This window comes from Gymnoscopelus braueri, assembly GCF_963280865.1.
Source record: "Gymnoscopelus braueri genome assembly, chromosome: 4".
Lineage (NCBI taxonomy): Eukaryota > Metazoa > Chordata > Actinopteri > Myctophiformes > Myctophidae > Gymnoscopelus > Gymnoscopelus braueri.
Window position 1 is genome coordinate 55552759 of NC_137605.1, and position 19575 is coordinate 55572333.

At 40.5% G+C, this 19575-nt stretch overlaps 2 protein-coding genes across 3 annotated transcripts in view; both read right to left on the minus strand.

Annotated features, from left to right (window-relative positions):
• The window catches only part of LOC308083684 (uncharacterized protein), a gene marked incomplete at its 3' end in the record, with an annotated part of 82961 nt that overhangs the window by 40430 nt on the left and 22956 nt on the right, over positions 1-19575 (minus strand). The gene's annotated exons all lie outside the window — the stretch shown is intronic.
• On the minus strand, positions 5208-17619 carry LOC308083887 (uncharacterized protein). Of its 2 annotated transcripts, XR_013933019.1 has the most exons (10): positions 17460-17619; positions 8195-8344; positions 8077-8092; positions 7879-7976; positions 7108-7158; positions 6529-6544; positions 6323-6425; positions 5715-5768; positions 5538-5589; positions 5208-5445 (listed from the first exon to the last, which is right to left on the minus strand). XR_013933019.1 is itself a non-coding variant. In XM_080426301.1 (8 exons), exons 1-8 carry the CDS (start codon positions 17551-17553, stop codon positions 5759-5761), a joined length of 504 nt encoding a protein of 167 aa, XP_080282427.1. In that variant the 5' UTR covers positions 17554-17619; the 3' UTR covers positions 5725-5758. The 2 variants fall into 2 exon arrangements, 1 of the variants encoding a protein (XP_080282427.1); XM_080426301.1 differs by lacking the exons at positions 5208-5445; positions 5538-5589 and having other exon boundaries at positions 5725-5768; positions 6357-6425.

Sequence of the window (19575 nt, forward strand, 5' to 3'; positions counted from 1 at the left end):
GAGAGAGAGAGAGAGAGAGAGAGAGAGAGAGAGAGAGAGAGAGAGAGAGAGAGAGAGAGAGAGAGAGAGAGAGAGAGAGGAGAGAGAGAGAGAGAGATGAGAGAGAGAGAGAGAGAGAGAGAGAGAGAGAGAGAGAGAGAGATGAGAGAGAGAGAGAGAGAGATAGATAGAGAGAGAGACGGAATAGTATGAAGAGAGAGAGAGAGAGAGAGACGGAATAGATTGAAGAGAGAGAGAGATAAACGGAATAGATTGAGAGAAAGAGAGAGAGAGAGAAACGGAATAGATTGAAGAGAAAGAGAGAGAGAGAAAGGGAATAGATTGAAGAGGAAAGAGAGAGAGAGAGAAACGGAATAGATTGAAGAGAAAGAAGAGAGAGAGAGAAGAGAGAGAATCGAAGAGATTGAAGAAGAGAGAAGAGAGAGAGAGAAGAGAGAGAGAGCGATGAGAGAGGAGAGAGAGAGACGAGAAGAAGGAATAGATTGAGAAGAAAGAGAGAGAGAAACTGAATAGATTGAAGGAGGAAAGAGTAGAGAGGGACTTGGAAAATGGAATAGATTGAGAGAGAGAGAGACATGGATACGAATAGATTGAAGAGAGACGAGAGATTCGAGAATCTTGGAAGTCGGAATCAAGATTGAAGAGAGAGAGAGAAGACATGGAAACAATAAATAGACTGAATAGAGAGAGAGATGGAAGCAGAAACGGATTGAAATGGACCATCTCAACCTATTGCCATTAACAGGAATTCGAAACCCTCAACCTTCGGAATTGACAGGCCGTGCAACACTACCTATAGTGCTATAGCTTTGTACAGATTGAGGTTGTCTGTTGAAGATAAAAGTGAACCAGTGAAAGCAGTCCGACCTACAAGCTCAGAAATACGTTGCTATCTGAAAGGTTTTGAGATTGTAGATCGGCTATTTTTAGAATGAAGTATGTCATACATTGCAAAAACATACCTTCTCAGATAAGCATTTCATGTTATCTTTATCAATTGCATATGTATTCATTAATACAGTCTTGTTGTTTGCAATGTACTTTAAATTAAGTCTCCACCAAGGGAGGCTTGAACCGGCAATCTTGCTGTTGTGAAACATTCACTTAAGCGGGAAGCCATTGGACCAACAGACCTGATCCAGTGAAAACGGAGGTCAAACAGATGATACCATTTCATGCAAATAAATGAAAAATCCTGGGTTTAAGTGTTTTTCAAACTGCTCAAAATTGCGGACAATCTAAGGGCGGAGAGAGAGACATGGAAACGGAATAGATTGAAGAGATAAGGGTTAAGAGTCTTGCTCAGGGACAAATTTCATTTGCTGGCCTGGCCTGGAATCGTACCTGGGGCAACTAGGGCCTCTGGCTCCCTAGGCTGGCTCACTAACCACTCAGCTATGGCCGCCCCTCAAAAGAGAGAGAGAGAGAGAGAGAGAGAGAGAGAGAGAGAGACATGGAAACAGAATAGATTGAAGAGGGAGACATGGAAACGGAATAGATTGAAGAGAGAGAGAGAGAGAGAGAGAGAGAGAGACATGGAAACAGAATAGATTGAAGAGAGAGAGAGACATGGAAACATAATAGATTGAAGAGAGAGAGAGAGATGGAAGCAGAATGGATTGATTGGACATCTCAACCTATTGCCATTAACAGGAATCGAACCCTCAACCTTCGGATTGACAGGCTGCAACACTACCTATAGTGCTATAGCTTTGTCCAGGCTAAGGTTGTCTGTTGAAGATAAAAGTGAACCAGTGAAAGCAGTCGATCTACAAGCTCAGAAACACGTTGCTATCTGAAAGGTTTTGAGATTGTAGATCGGCTATTTTCAGAATGAAGTATGTCATACATTGCAAAAACATACCTTCTCAGATAAGCATTTCATGTTATCTTTATCAATTGCATATGTATTCATTAATACAGTCTTGTTGTTTGCAATGTACTTTAAATTAAGTCTCCACCAAGGGAGGCTTGAACCGGCAATCTTGCTGTTGTGAAACATTCACTTAAGCGGGAAGCCATTGGACCAACAGACCTGATCCAGTGAAAACGGAGGTCAAACAGATGATACCATTTCACGCAAATAAATGAAAAATCCTGGGTTTAAGTGTTTTTCAAACTGCTCAAAATTGCGAACAATCTAAGGGCGGAGAGAGAGACATGGAAACGGAATAGATTGAAGAGAGAGAGACATGGAAACAATAGATTGAAGAGAGAGAAGGATGGAAGCAGAATGGATTGATTGGACGTGTCAACCTATTGCCATTAACAGGAATCTAACCCTCAACCTTCGGATTGACGGGCTGCAACATTACCTATAGTGCTATAGCTTTGTCCAGGCTGAGGTTGTCTGTTGAAGATAAAAGTGAACCAGTGAAAGCAGCCGATCTACAAACTCAGAAACACGTTGCTATCTGAAAAGTTTTGAGATTGTAGATCGGCTATTTTCAGAATGAAGTATGTCATACATTGCAAAAACATACCCTCTCAAATAAGTATTTCAGGTTATGTTTAACAATTGCACATGTATTAATTGACACAATCATGTTGTGTGCAATGCAACTTTAATGAAGTCTGCATCAAGTGAGGCTTGAACTGGCAACCTTCAGGTTGTGAGGCACACGTTTAAGGGAGAAGCCATTGGACCAACAGACAAGAACTTGTGAAAAAGGAGATCACACAGATGATACAGTTTCACGCAAATAGCTGAAAAATCCTGGGTTTAAGTGTTTTTCAAACTGCTCAAAATTGCGGACAATCTAAGGGCGGAGCTTACTGGTCAACGTGATACATGTGTTCCTCATGAGTCAAGGCACATGTGTAAGCAGGTTTAATGGCTGTCGGCCAAACGAGGCATGACTTTTGCCTGTTTAAAGTTTGCACTTTCAAAAAATCGCTATAGCGCCCCCCTTTGACCAATTGGAGTAAGATTGGTTTCAGTAATATTTGGAATGACCCTCAACATTAACGCAAAGTTTCAAAGAAATGTGAGTCTGCATGTATGTGTTAGGGGCAGATGAATAATTGTCATAAAACTGCAATATTCATTGGCTCATTAAAGCTTCATTTTTTCACTTATGGAAAAATCTTTGCTGCTTGTTTGTCGGCATAGGTCCAAAGTTCATGTGTAAAACGTTTCGTGCAGATTACTCAAAAATCCCAGGAGGAGATAGGTTTTAACTGTTTTTCATATAATTCAAAATGGTGGGAGATCTAAAGGTCAGAGGTCAAAAGTCAGAGGGTTAAAGTTGTTCATCATGAGTAGACGCATGTGTGTATTGAAGTTTTATGGCTGTAGGTCAAACAGGGCATGAGTTGTACCTGTTCAAAGTTGGCATTTTCAATTGAGTGCTATAGCGCCACCTTTTGACGAAAGATTGTGAGATTTATTTCTTGATAGTTTTTCATGACCATCTACCATATGGCCGAGTTTCACCCAGAACTGCGAAAAGTGGCAGAAGAAACAGAATAAAGGGAATAATAAAACAGGTCCAGAGCTGAGCTCTGGCCCCGTAATAAACTTTAAGCGGTTTTCAAAACAGGCATACACATTGCTTCATAAAATCAAGATACAAATACAGTAATATAGCAATATGGACATAGCCTACAAGCTTAAATCTAAAGAAAATATACATAATTTAAAAACTAATGAAACCACATAAAAATAACCAAAAGTAAAGTGATTTAATAGACATAAAATAAACACTATAAAGGTTTTGAGAAGTGATTTAAAAGATGAAGAGCCTTTAGTCTTACATCATCAGGTAGAATGTTCTAAATCCTGTAGGTGTTCAATTCACTTTCTTTACTGACCTGCTGACCACTGTTGCTATGGAAACCATAAACAACACAAATGGATAATACATAGACAATGGTGTTGTGGTTGTGTGAACAGCTACACAACAAGGATACCAGCTTCCCTCTATAGGGACCAGGCTCAGGGCAGAAAAAACATGTTTACAATAAAACAAAAACAACAAATTAATATCTAGAAAAAAAACATTTGAAAAAATACCATGTACAGTACAATAAAACACAAACATGTTCATGTATTTGGGGCTGGAACCATCAAGCCCTGTGACTTGATGATTACCTCTCATTGTCAGGGAATAATAGAAAAATCTCGGAGTTGAATTTAAACCTTTTGAACTGTGTTACTAGAACCTTTACAAACATATTGGTGATGAAGTGTCTTGGTAAGGAATTTGTTTCCCTGAGTTTTTATAACATTGCGTTACTATTACCTGGGTTCACAATATGGATATTAATTAACAGAATATATATTGAAACACAAATCTATTCAGGGTGCTATTTACACCAACATATACAGTAATTAACATCATGGTCTTGTGGACCAGCAACCTGCACCATGTGTTCTTGTTTGAAAGTACATACATGTGTATGTAGGCTACTATAAGTAAAAGTGAAGACAAAAATACAAATAAGAAATGTGGGGAAGAACCCAGTCTCCTCTGGCTGTTGTACATGTACATCATAATTATTATTTTTTTGTTCAAAACTAACATTATTAGACTAAAAAAGGTCCATGTGGTCACTGATGTTGAAGAACTGCTGCTGCTTGCTTCATAGATACCAAATCTAAATAATCTTAAGCCAGCTGTCTATATTGAAACAGTTTTTAGTTTTGTCTTGTCTGTTTCATTGAGAGAAAGGTTCATCCAATGAAGTATTGTACTTATGTTGAGGTTACTCTGTCTATCTTAGACCCACTGCAGGACATAATGGGACATTTGTATCCAATATTTTGCACACAAAATACATGCTCAACTTTTACCCCTGGACAGGGTAACAGTTGATACATGTAAACATTACTTTATACATTTATTTATATGGTGATTTGACAAATAAACCATCTATCATGTTAGGTTGTCCTTCACGGATCTGAAACAAAGTTACAGTATAAATGTACAGGATAGACTGTCATTGAACATGCAGTACAATGTAGTCTGGTATTTTATCTGCTGTGGGAACACAAAAGAAGAATATATTGTTGCTGTCAGGTGGAAACCTCTTATCTCCAAAACCGTTACTTTTCAGGAAAAGGACTAAAATAACCTGAGTTCTAATGGAGCCAATGTAGTTATTATTTAGGCATAAGCTCTTCTCAATACTTTTCATTGGTTCAATATTTATGAAACCCACAGGCCCTCTAAACCAGTTTCACTTTCATTTAGTACATTTTTAAAAAATGGAAAGAAATTGCAGATCTACAAGCTCACACTGTGTCATATTGTGAGCTTGTAGATCGGCTATTTTTGCAACTTTTGTGTGACACAGGTTTCTGTCCGACAGCAACAATATGCAGGTGATGCACATCAATACCTCCTCATCCATTATCACAGGGTTTCATCTTACACAGACTCTTTACTGATTCCTGACATCTGAAGGAAGTGGATCAAAGTGCAGATTCAGGAACTGATGATTCTGTGAGTGAAACATGAGTTGAAAGACAATTAGAAGCTTTGTAGAATGTTTGTAATGTTTTAACAGTTTGATGAATATATTGTTGTATTCACCTCTCATGGTTGCCAGAGTCTTGTCATTCACTGAGTTCAGCTCCCATTCCATCTTAATAAATCACATAGATATCTCTGATTATTGGACATTTACTCAACAATTTGACCTCAAAACATGAATAACTCTGAACAACAATATGACATGAGAAATTTAAAATAATATACTGTATAATGTACCATTTTCATAGTCATCATCAGATCGCTTCAGTTCTTCATAGACACTAGTATCGCCTAAAGTTAAACACATAAATATTACAAAAATGACATTAGTTAAAATTAGTTGTTTATATTTAGATTAAAATTAGACAGTTGTCGTCATCAGAAGTGTCCTTAAAGGACGACTACACCCATGTTCAACCTATCTTCATTTAATAGATCTTCACTAATGCTCATGATGATATGGTACCATTTTTTTCTACTCTGTCTGCGTCTTATAGGAGGGGTGTGGACACTTCAGTAACCTGCCTACCAGTGACATCATCATTAGGCAGTTTTTTTTTTATAATAAAAAAAAATTGTATTCAATGGCTTCCATTATAGCAGAATAGAAAGCCTTCCATTTCTATTAGCTTGGATTCCTCATCGATGATGTCACTGGTCACTAATCTCTCTACTCTTGCCTGTACCTAACCCGTGTTTCATGCTACTACCCACAGGGATAACTAACTAACTGTCTGACTGACTGACTGACTGACTGACTGACTGACTGACTGACTGACGGCCGATCTACACCAGAGAATTTTCGCACACACGCAGACACGACGCACACACACGCATTTACGCACAAGCGCACTTTTAGATCTAGTCCTAGGGCAGTACAAGTCATCAGCAGCACCAGTCCCATGGTCTGCTGCTGAGCCCTCATTGGTTTCCTGATATGGAATGGGTCTGTAATTAAAATATAAAATATTTAGTAGAAATGAAGTATAAAACAAGATGGAATCTACTGCTGTCATGTTGATGAATAGATACAGATAAATAGTGTACTTACCTGACATAACCTGGATCTGTAAATACAATAAAACACAATAAGCATAAATATGAAGTTTCTCCTTCATGAGAAAGCCTGTGAATGAGGTGATGACACTGTCAGACAGTAAACTAGGGAAGTACGCTCTCCACCAGGCCTGGTTGCCTATCCAGAGCTGTATCAGTCGTGGGGTGCAGACACGATGAAGCTGTGTGTATATGGAGTTGTGCCTGTTATAGCACCACCATGAGGCCGATTAAAAAAAGATGGCTCTACTTTTAGTGTGAGAACATTTCACATCGATCGGTCCATCAGTGACCGAGATTAGCTACTTGGAGACAAACAGACACATGACGGACAGGGGCAAAAAACTAATCCCGGTCTGGCGGAGATAATATGAATTTCATGTGAACAGAGCAAGTGACAGAGGGCCACGCCCCCTCCACCCACTGAGAAGATACTAAAACATTACCAAGAAAATCAAGATAAATCTGAACAAGAAAAATATGACACTCCTAACATTAATATTCCATAAGATCAAAACAAATGAAATTAAATCAGATTAAAATCATTTGATTGTATGTTTAAAAGGTACTGTACCATTTTCATAGTCATCATCGTGCTGGATTACACCATAGACACTTGTGTTGGCTAAAGGTAAACACATAAGCATTATTTATTATTGTTGTTATTTCAATCATGGATTCAATTTAATTAAGTATTATGCTAATTAAATTCATTTAACTGTTTAGCAAAAAAAAAAGTATTATGTTTTAGTGACACCCCTTGTAGCTCCATTGTCATTACAGTGTTTGTCTATGTGGAAAGAGCGCTCAAAAATGAATACTGCAGCGTCTAAAGGCCCAAGATTATACTTTGGAAAGCAAAAATCTGAAAAATTAAAATATATTCCATTGAAAGATGATATCATCGCTGTCAGGTGGAAACCTGTCCGAAAGCATTACTTTTCAGGGGGAAAAAAAGAACCTGTGTTCCAATGGTAGTTAGTCACAAGCTCTTGCTAATACTTTTCATTTGTTCAATACACCTATATATAAAACCCTTAACACTTAACCACTTTCAAAATGTTTTTGAAATAGCAAAAATAGCAGATCTACAAGCTCACGACATGTGACGTGTTGTGAGCTTGTAGATTGGTATTTTAGCTACTTTTGCTGTTGTATGAAGAAATAGGGCATTAATTCATGAAAAAACATAAAAAGTTGAAATAATGTAGATGCCAGACAGCAACGATCGATATTAAAAATAACTTTTGTTTAGTTGAAAAAGTATGACTTTAAGAAAAAACAAACAACTAACTATTAACTGACAAACTTTAACATACTTCCAAAAACAACATAAAACACTGACCGTGCTGCAGAGGGCAGTACACATCATCAGGAGCTCCACTTTGATTGGTCCTCTGGTCTGAAGCGGAGCCCTGATTGGTTCCCTGAGACTGAGCAGGTCTGTAATAAAAAAGAAAATCTATCAGAAATTAAACAGAAAACAAGTTGGAATCTACTGCTGTCATGTTCATGAATATACAGAGATTAATACTGTACTTACCTGACACAGCATGGATCTGTAAATTAAAAACAAGTTGTACCATAAATATACTAATAATGTTTTAGAGCTGCTCAGTGATTGTAATCAGATATAATGAATCTAATGTAGTGTTTCTCACCTTTAGATGTTCTGTATCGACACAGCAGGATCAGCAGGATGGTCAGTAGAATCACAACAACAAGTCCTACAATCAACCCCACTGGAGAACTTGGTTCCACAGGTACACTCACTGAAGGTGGAGGAGATCCACTCACTGAAGGTTGAAACACTATGATGACAAGGAAAGTCAAAATAGCATTTTAAACACAGATTAATATTAGAACAACTCATTTTAGCACCTAGTCTATACATTGTGATTCAACTATACTGTTATAAACCTGGGAGACCACTGTCATGTCTGTTTAATAGAAACAAAGCTGGAACGTTATTACAGAGAATTATTGCATTGAAAAGTAATATATAATAGTGTGTACATTTGCATATTGTTAAAAACAAGAAAGGTAAATTGTTACCATCAGTGAGATGGCTTTCAACGAGGACGGTCGCACCTTTTCACCGCTCCTGCTTTCCACACCGCGCTCTATTCTTCAACGGCGAAATCAACACCTTCGCCTCAAAAGGATCATCACTACCAGCAACAACCTGGTGCTGTTCTACGCTGCTATATTGCAAGGATTAGTCTTTATTGAATCCCACAATGTGCAGCTTCAACGGAGAGCGAGTGAAAACGGAGATTTACCGCAAGACGCGTCGACGTTACTTTTTAAAGTGTTCGGCGCGAGTAAATCGGTACAAACACGGAAAAGGACACCAATCCAGCTCGACGGCTTTACAGTAAGAAAGATTATTTGGTTGAGTTTACTGTTGTCGGGAAACGTACATCCTAATCCCGGCCCACCGACCGTGAAGAGCACGGAGACTCACTATGATCAAAACTTCACTGGCTTAAGCAACTTCACAGCTGATTTCCAACGCGACGGAAGTGCCCGAAAAGGTCCGGTCCACGACATGCAGACAAATAACTTTGTTTGGCAACGGCCCACCTCACCTGATAAGAACGAACCCCAGCAAACAGCTGGAGAAACAAGGATGGATTATTTGTCCCGGTTAACGTGCGTGCTGGCTCCAGGACCTACATTCTCAAGCAGACCACCGTCTGAAAGAATGTGGCCGATGACGAGTCAAGGGCTTCCCCAACAGCAGCGTCATAATGAGGATTTCCACATGCGCCACACGGGCCCAATACAACAGCAGGATATCTCCCAGAGAGAAGCTCAAGAAAACAGTGTTTTTTCCCCTGTTTCTACCGTCTCCTGGCACCACCGCTTGACGTCAACGCGGGACAACAGCTTCCCCCCTCCCCCACCCCCCCCTCCTCCTCCTCCTCCTCCACCACCACCACCACCAGACGATACCAGGACAACCGCATAGTATCCCACCGAGAGGAATGCTGGGAAACGGAGTTCCTTTCCCTGTTTTCCAAGCGGTCACTGGACATCTACAGGGTTTTCCCCTGTGGGATCGTGGAAACAGAGAGTTTCCCTTTTTCCCAAACAGTCCTTTGCCTGGAGGAATTTGGCCGAGGTCGACACAAGGGTTTCACCACACCACCCCTCCCCCACATCCACCACCCCCACCCCCACGGCAGATCTAAGGAAGGATTTGCGGCCTCAAATCACCTCCACACCCCCCCCCGCGGACATCACAAAGTCCCCCCCTCCCCCACCCACACCTCCGACCCCCCCCACCGACCCCCCAGAGCCTGTGAAGGACAATGGTTACTATTCAACTGAGGACATGGATGCGCTCTTTTCGACTAGAGGTACCCACATTGTTCACTTGAATGTTAACAGTCTTAAAAACTCTGAAAAAATGTCTGAGCTGAGATCCATGTTTGGAAGTGGCAGGGTAGACATTATTTCAATCTCAGAAACTAAGTTGGATAAATCCATCAAGGACTTTGAGATTGAAATAAAGGGCTACAATGTCATCAGGAAAGACAGAAATCTCTCTGGGGGTGGGGTTTGCATCTATGTGAGATCAGACATTATTTACGATGTGATCCCAGATATGGATAACAACCCCACTGAATCGGTCTGGGTCAAAATTTTATACCCACATGCAAAACCACTGATAATTGGCGCCATCTACAGACCCCCAGAGCAAAATGCTTTTTATGACTTGATTGAGGATCATGTGGCGAGTTTAGGAAACTCTGAGACGGTACTAATTGGTGACTTTAACACCTGTGTTCTGAAGAAAGACTCAGCCACCTTTAAGTCCCTCAGAAAGTTCTGTGACCTGCACAGCTTTACCCAGCTGATAAAGCATTTTACAAGGGTAGGCACTGCTTCTCAATCAATCATAGACCTAGTGTTGACAACGGACCAATCCAGAATTTCCAGGAGCGGGGTGATTGAGTGTAGCTTAAGTGATCACAATATCATTTTCTGCACTCGGAAGATTCACAGACCTGGGGCTTATTGTCACAGGACAATCAGCTGCAGGTCTATGAAACACTACTCAAGTGATCTTCTAACAACAGCTCTTGGAAAAATGGACTGGTCCCATGTCCTAAATTGCACCTCTGTGGAGGAGTCCTGGTCCTGTTTCAAAAAAGCTTTTTTGTGTGTACTTGATAACATCGCACCCACAAAGGTGGTGAGGGTCAAAGCTAGCACAGAACCTTGGATGAAGGGTGACATTTTGAATGCCATCAAACTCAGGAACAAAAGCTACTCAGAGTTCAGGAAAAACAAAAGTGAGCAGCTACTTGAAAAGTGCAGAAATCTACGAAATGTAGTTACTAAATTGATCAGAAATGCCAAAAAGAATTTCTTAAATGAGAACATAGAGGCAAACAAAAGCCACCCACAAAAACTGTGGGAGGCACTAAAACAATTAGGCTGCAACGGAAAAATTCAGACAAAATCTACAAACATTTGCATTATTTCAAGTGGCTCGCTCACTACCGACAAGCAATTGGTAGCGGACTGTTTTAACAGTTTCTTCACCACAGTTGCAACCCAGTTGGTAAGCAAACTCCCTCAGCATTCAGGTCTGTTTGGCCCCGACCACATTCAAGCTCACTATGAGAAACTAGGGGCTAAAAAAGATTCCTTCTTTTTCAAACCTGTATTGACTGTTGATGTGCAAAACAAACTCCTCGCCCTAAAGCCAAACAAGGCCACCGGCCTTGACAACATCCCCACCAGATTCCTCAGAGACGCAGCGGTCTCCATTGCTCCCATAGTAGCCCACATTACAAACTTATCCATCAGTCAGTGTCACGTCCCACAAGAATTCAAGTTGGCAAGAGTAATCCCTCTATTTAAAAAAGGAAGCAAACTAGATCCTGGCAACTATAGGCCTGTTTCCATCCTTTGTTCCATCTCAAAGGTTATAGAGCGATCAATCCAAGAACAAATCAACAGCTACCTCAGAGAGCGCAAACTGTTGTTTGAATTCCAATCGGGCTTCAGAACATCCCACTCCACTGACACATGCCTACTATATTTGACCGACTACATCAAACGTGAGGTAGACTCGGGCAAATACTGTGGCATGGTCATGCTGGACCTCCAAAAGGCGTTTGACACTGTAAACCACGCAATTCTACTTGATAAGCTGAGGGCGATTGGTTTTGATTGCACATCACTAAATTGGATGAGATCTTACTTGGAGGGTAGAGAACAAGTGGTTGACATCAACGGAACCATGTCCTCATCCCTCCCGGTGAGCTGCGGGGTTCCTCAAGGCAGCATTCTAGGGCCGTTACTGTTCCTTCTATACATTAACGACATGAATGCTGCCTGTAACTGCAAACTGTTCCTGTTCGCTGATGACTCGGCACTCCTGATCTCGGGTGAGGACAAGTTGCAAGTTGAGGAAGCTCTCAGCTCTGAACTCTCAAAAATCCGTACCTGGCTTACCGATAACAAACTGTCACTACACCTTGGGAAAACTGAATCCATCCTATTTGGGACCAAACATTCCCTCAGTAAAATGAAGGTAGATGACTTCAAGGTCATAGTCGATGACACAATCATCACTATAGGCCGTGTTGTGACCCTCCAAAAAGTGCCTAGAAAATGAATTTCGTTCCCACGTCTTGGATCTACTTTTTCAATGCATTTTTGCATAGACAATACCCTTGTGGACTTTGGGTTAAAATACCTCCGCACAAAATCCTGCAGTATTTTTTCACAAGCCAGAAATGTATATTAAAGTGAATAACCAAAAAACGAAAATCTTGTGCTGCTATTTTTGCTTGTAAAATATTGAAAATTGATTTTGGCAACACAAAATCTTTCTCAAATGTCATAAATACATTTACCTAACATCTGAAACAAGTATTGGTGCCTTAGTGTACTCATGTTTGAATTTTGATCATGAAATGTTGAAAGAAAACGCTTCTACTGAAGTGATTGGTGCCACAGCACAATGAAACATACACATAGTACATTTAGCTAAAAGCTTATATTTCATACATAGAAAATGTCACAACCTACTGTGTACTGAAAGGTAGGAGAAAAAAAGCAGCACTCCTTGGCCCAAAATGGCTGAAAATCAGCCCCCTAGATTGGAATAATGCCAAAAATGGACTAGAGTAAAATAAATACACTAAAGCTCCAAATGATTACAACATATGGTATGAAATATTTATTAAAATACCACAGTGTGTCACAGCATGTGTCATTTGTACATCAACCCTCCCACCCACCCCCCAGATCAGGCCTTCTGTGTCACTCACAGGTATGAACAGAGAAATGTTGGTTGACAGTGCAACGGCAGCAAAATAGTATACAAATATGACAAAATATGAAAGTGCAGACTGCATCTCCTGTGGATGACCACTGATCACACCATTAATGGATTTGGGGCACCGACTCAATGAGTATGTCTTGCAGCCCTGCATCACCAAACCTTTTTCCTAAAATACCTAGGAAGGACATGTATGTATGTTCAGAGATGTTGCACTTGGTAGGGGAGTGAAAAACCAGCTGGGGGAAATCAGGGGTCAACCTCCGCTTCAATTTATCCTGCCTGCAACATAAAATGTTAGGGAAAGATGAGCACAAGTGTATAAATAAAGATGTATTAACAATGATAGCCAATTTAGTTTAAATATACTCTCATAGACGTTTTTGTGAGGGAATACATCTATAATATACTTTTCAGCATAAAGGTTTTTGTTTTGTTTCCCAGAACTGTCAAAGACACACATGGTATTTGAGTTACCTGTAGTTTTAAGCATCAAGATCCTCATGCTTCTTCACTGTGTTTACGAACATCCTTCGTAGCTGGTTTATTTTCAGCACCTCTTGGTCAACTATAAGCCATGGCGGATGACTCTCACAGAAGATCTTGTAGCGGTCAGCGAAGGGTGGTTCATTTCCCCACACACACACACACACACACACACACACACACACACACACACACACACACACACACACACACACACACACACACACACATTTTAACCATTTATTTATGTTCACATAAAGGAGAAACATACAGGGACACAAATATTATAGGTGCAGTAAGGTTACATTCACATAATCCTGGCATATGTCTTCACGATACAATATGTCACTCAGTACTCTATGGGTATAAGTAACACCGTCTCCGCCATATATGGCGGCTGCCAATTACAGCACAATACTTTGCCAACCTTTTTGCCTCCTTTTTGGGCATCCAAAGTTGTTGAAACCCTCTAACATACCCTTTACCCTCTAAACCCTCTAGTATGTGGGTATGTCCTATAGGCTGCCAAATATAAAAACAAATAGTCTGCACTTAATAGCCCAGCTCTGAGATGGTATGTAGGAGTGGTTGGTATTTAATGACCTTTGGCATAAAGGCTTCCTCTAGGCTAGAGTCAAAGGTGCAGGCTATCTAATACAGACACTTCCCTGGACTCTTTATCAATCACAACATCTGGTGTATTAGCTGTTAACGATGCAAAGATGTCTGAGTTATCAGAGATGGAACATCAGGAATACAGTAATAGCAACCATACAATCATAAAATGACAAATCAATATTTGACAGTGCAATGTTGACATGCATGTTTTGTTTACAATCTCTTACTTGGCCATATTGCCAATTAGCTTATGGGCTTTATCAGCACTGGTGAGATGCAGTGGTGGACATTCAGTACTGTACGTTTTCTTTAGTACCTGTACTTTCAGTGGTGTAAAGTAACTAAGTACATTTACTCAAGTAGGCTACTGTACTCAAGTAGAATTTTGAGGTAGTTTTACTTTCACAACGCGACGTGTTGTGAGCTTGTAGATATGCTATTTTCAAATGTTTTTTTTCATGTGATAACATAAAAAATGATTTCAGTCTCATGTTAAAATGTGTCTCCCCCCAAATAAATCTATTGAAAATAGCAGATCTACAAGCTCACGAGTTGTGATGTGTTGTGAGCTTGTAGATCTGCTATTTTCAATGCTTTTATCTGATAACACATTAAATTATTTCAGTCTCATGTTAAAATGTGAGCCCCCCCTCCGTGTGTGTGTGTGTGTGTGTGTGTGGCTCACCTGACGTTTCTGTTTGAGAGAGTTGATCCTTCTGCCGTTTCCTCTCACATTAATCACATTAATGTATTTTTGTCAATAAAACGCTGGTAGAATGTTGCGTGAAACCCAGCGTCCTCAGGAGGCTTGTAAGAACCCATATCCACACAATGTTGATGTTTATATAAGTAACGTTGACGCACGTTCTGTAGTAGCCCTGAAACATTCAACCAGGTGTTTGCACTTTCTCCATTAACACATCTACATCTACATAAACGTTCATATTTCAGATTTAAAATGCTTACCCATGGCCATGGATGTTACAATTATGTACGGGCCCAGAGAAGTACCTGTATCTTCCGTATTGTTCAATAAAAAGCCTGTTAATCCGATCGGTGGCCATTTTCACCATATCCGACCCTATCGGATGGGAGGTGTATTGCACTCTGATACATTATAAATGTGAGAAAATGGCCACCGATCGGTTAAGAATACTCTTTATTGAACAATACGGAATATACGGGTATTTCTGCGGGACCATACAGAATTGTAACATCAATGGCCATGCGGTAAGCACTTTATATTTGAAATTTGAACCTTTATGTAGATTTACGGGCCGTAAATGGAAAAGTGCAAACACCTGGTTGAAGTTCGGTCGGGACAGACGACCGTCGTGTATCCATGGCTTGTTGTACATGTATCCCATCTTGTCCGTGTAAATTCCTGAACCTCTTCTTTCTGGACAGACATAAGATTCATATAGCATCGTTTCGAGTCCTTTTGACGTGCTTTTGAAGGATATTTTCTTTGTTTTGATTTATTTTCTTCTGACGTTACCATTGCTATGGCTGTTGTTGTTGCAGGAAATGGTGGAACTAAAGAGGCGACCCCATTGGTTGTAACGGGAATCACGTGCCAAAAACCGCACCACCCCCTTGAAAGTATTACGACGCTGCTAAGAAAATAGTACCGACTTTTAAACACTAATTATAAAAATTCTGCGCCGAATCAGATGTCGGTAAAAAAAATTCTAACTTACTACCAATAGATCTTTTTTAAGAAGCAGAGAATATTTAGATCCACTTGATGGGAACGAAACTGAACGAAAATGACCTAGACAATATGGCCTACTAGCAAAGAAGAGATTACCTATTTGGGATGTATTCTCGACAAATACCTGTCAGGTGAAAGCATGGCAACAAAGGTGGTCAAAGGAGTAAACCAGAGAACCAGATTTATGGGCAGAGTTTCCTCTTTTGTCAACCCTCAGGCCCTCAGGACCCTCTCGGGGGCCCTGATTCAGCCCCTTTTTGACTATGCTAGCTCCTCTTGGTACTCTAACACCTCAGTGTCACTGCAGACTAAGCTTCAAACCTCCCAAAACAAACTGATCCGACTACTTCTCGGACTGGGGCCCATGACCCACCTCTCTCCCACTCACTTTGCCAGCCTAGGCTGGCTCAGGGTGGAAGACAGGGTTAAACAACTAAAAATGGGTCTGGTCTTCAAAATTGTAAATGCAGATTTGCCCGAAATGCCCCGTATACCCGCATATCTGTATAAATACCTCGAAAAAGTTAGTGACACCCACAGCCACGAAACTAGAGGGAGCGTAAACAACAATCTGGTACCACCCACCCATAAAACAAACATGGGCAAATTCTCCTTCTATAGCACAGCCACCAAGGAATGGAATAGTCTAACCCCATCCCTCAAAAAATGCAGTTCGCTGGGCTCATTCAAAACAGCCCTAAAAACTCATCTTTCTGGAGGCCGAAAGAGGAGATAGTACCAGTTTCCCTGTAGACAGACGACCCCCCCCCCCTCCTCTTTTTTGTACATATTTTGTATTTCCTCATGCATTTTTTGTATATAATCGTTATTTTTCCATGCTTCACACCCCCCCCCCCCTTTTTTTGTACTTTTATTTTTTTTTTCATGCTCCTTTTTTTTCTTTTTTTTTTTTGTACATAGTTGTATTTTTTCTGTATTATCTGTATTTTCATGTTGATTTTTGAACTGTTTGGTTGCTACTATATATGTCTATGAAATTAATTCAAGGACCCCAACGGAAACAAGTCCGCAAGGACTTTTTTGGCCGGACCTTTTAGACAAAAGCATTATAAATGTAACTGTGTTGTTTTACATTCTTTTTGCCTAATAAAAATTTCAATCAATCAATCAATCTCTCTCTCTCTCTCTCTCTCTCTCTCTCTCTCTCTCTCTCTCTCTCTCTCTCTCTCTCTCTCTCTCTACCAAATGTGTGAAGAAAAAAAAACATTAACAAGTAAGTAGGCTATCATTTTAGTGAGGGAGGAAATCGCGGGGGGGTCCTCGGGGGGTCCGCGAAAAAAACAACAACTATCTAATCTAAAGTAAACATCACATCCCTCAAGTCATTCTCATTCACATATGCCATAACTTTTACTACAAATCGATTATAATAGGCCTACTTTATCTACAGATAAAAACACTAGTGATATTCAGTGGGATTTAAAAATGGCGGAGCTGGCTTCAGTTTTACAGACAGACCAAAGTAATCCAGAGCCAGGGATTACCCAATCAGCAAATAGGTCCCGCCCTATGGTCCCGCCCCGTTCCTGTTGATTGACAGACGGCGATGTCAAACCATGATTGGGTAAATGGAAGCCATTCTTTTGAAAAGACAGCATGAAATCCATGATTGGGTAAATGGAAGCCATTCTTTTGAAAAGACAGCATGAAATAAAAAACCCATTTAATAAATACCGGCCGGACCTTTTAGACAAAAGCATTATAAATGTAACTGTGTTGTTTTACATTCTTTTGCCTAATAAAAATTTCAATCAATCAATCAAAAAACCATTATACTCACATGCCACAGCCACCCAGCTCTGTGGTGATTCTCCTCCAGAATATCTGCACTTGTAGAATCCCTCATCAGACTTAGATACAGCAGGTATGATCATCTCTCCATTGGGTTCATCTTGAACCAGTTCTTCATTTCTATAAAATTCCACCTTAGTGAAAGACGGGTCTGTGTATTTGTATTTGCATTGAAGAGTCACAGAATGTCCCTCAGTCACAGGGTGAACAGGACTGACCAGGATGACAGAACATGAGAAAGTTAAAGTTTGGATTTACACTGAACAAATATAAAAACATGCTTTTAATGAGTTGATAGGTAGTAAATGAAGTAACTGAACTCACTATGTACTGTGATGTTGACAGCATTGCTGTACTCTCCCAGTCCAGACTCACACCAGTACACTCCACTGGTGAGAGCATAGCTGCTGACTTCCCATGTATATCTGGTCATTGGCCCCTTGCTAGGTGAAGCCGGTGTAAATCGCTCAGGGTAACTCTTCACTTTCCATTCAGTATAGTTTCCCTCACAGCTCAGTGAGACAGACTCAGAGGCAGAGGTGAAGTGCTGAGTTCTGTTAGAACTCACTGTGAGAGAAGCTGAAGAATGAAGATCTAAAACACAACACAGGATGAGAGGTCAAACAAAAACTGTATTAGAACGGCATGCAGTAGTATAGAAAAGAGAACAAGAAAGAATGGGAAACACAAATAGAAAACAGAAGTGAGGAACAGTGAGAGTGAATTAGTCAGTCAGTCAGTCAGTCAGTCAGTCAGTCAGTCAGGTGGTCCTGTATGTTGTTTAGAAAACAACCTAGAATAATTATGAATTCTCTCTCACCACCAGACCACACAAACTGAAGTTCACTGTCCTTAGTGTAAACTGTGTCTCCTCTCCCAGCGTTACACACATATCCTCCTGTGCCTGTAGGACCATGAATGATGTAGGAACCTTCTACAGTCCCATTCAGGTTACCAGGCAAGAGCTCATAAGTGTAGGAGTTGGACATGTTTGATGGTTTAGGAACAGCCCTGTACCAGTAGAACCTCCAGTCTGCAGATGATTCTTTAACTTCACAGCTCAGAGTCACTGAGGCTCCAGGACTCAACCACGGAGGAGACACAGTCAACTACTCAGAAAGCCTAGGAACTGACCCGAAGAATATTCTGATAAGCCTAAATGAAGAAATAAAGAAAGAGCCCCACCTCCCAAAATTGCCCGCAACCCACTTCAAAACAGGATCAGACAACGTCCACTGGGAAGAAGACACAGCCAAACTGATGCTACAGCACTGGCTCAACTCTTTAAACTAATACGGCCCGACAGCTCAAACCGGCAGGGCCTTATGGAGTCGGATATAATTAATCTGTCTCATTTTTTCCGACCAAACGAACACCAGAAAACACTTTTGGAAAAAGGTTTGTCATTCGTCCCCACCCTGGACATCTACAAACAACAATCACAAAGCTTGAGAATAGATGTGTCAAAATACCATCGCAGACTCAAATTAGCTACACATTTTGGAGTTGGAAACAACACGGAAATTCCGCGCTTCCACCTTCCATCATACTGGGAACCAGACGAGGACAAAATACCGGACAACCTAAAACAATTGATCCAGATGGACAGAGCCACAGTACAAAATGTACCAGGACACCTGAGAGAAAAAAATAACATCACAACAGATCAGGTGAGAGCTCTAAGATCATTAGCTAACAACCAGGACATTGTGATTAAGCCTGCAGACAAAGGGAGCCGTATAGTCATTTTGGACAGACAACAATATGTTTTTGAGGGTTTAAGACAGTTGAATAACTCAAATCACTATGTGGAGTTGGAGGCACCCATTTTTAAACAAACAGCAATAGAAGTTGGGGGTATCATCACCGAATTAAGAAAGAAAAAATGTATAGATCAGAAACAAGAGAAGTACCTACGGGGCGAAAATTCCCCAAGAGCTAGAATTCTCTACCTTTTACCCAAAATCCACAAGGACCCTAGTACATGGACTATTCCTTATGAAATTCCACCTGGTCGCCCAATTGTTTCGGATTGTAACTCAGAAACATATGCCACAGCAGAATTTATTGAATTCTACTTAAACCCACTATCTGTAAAACATCCA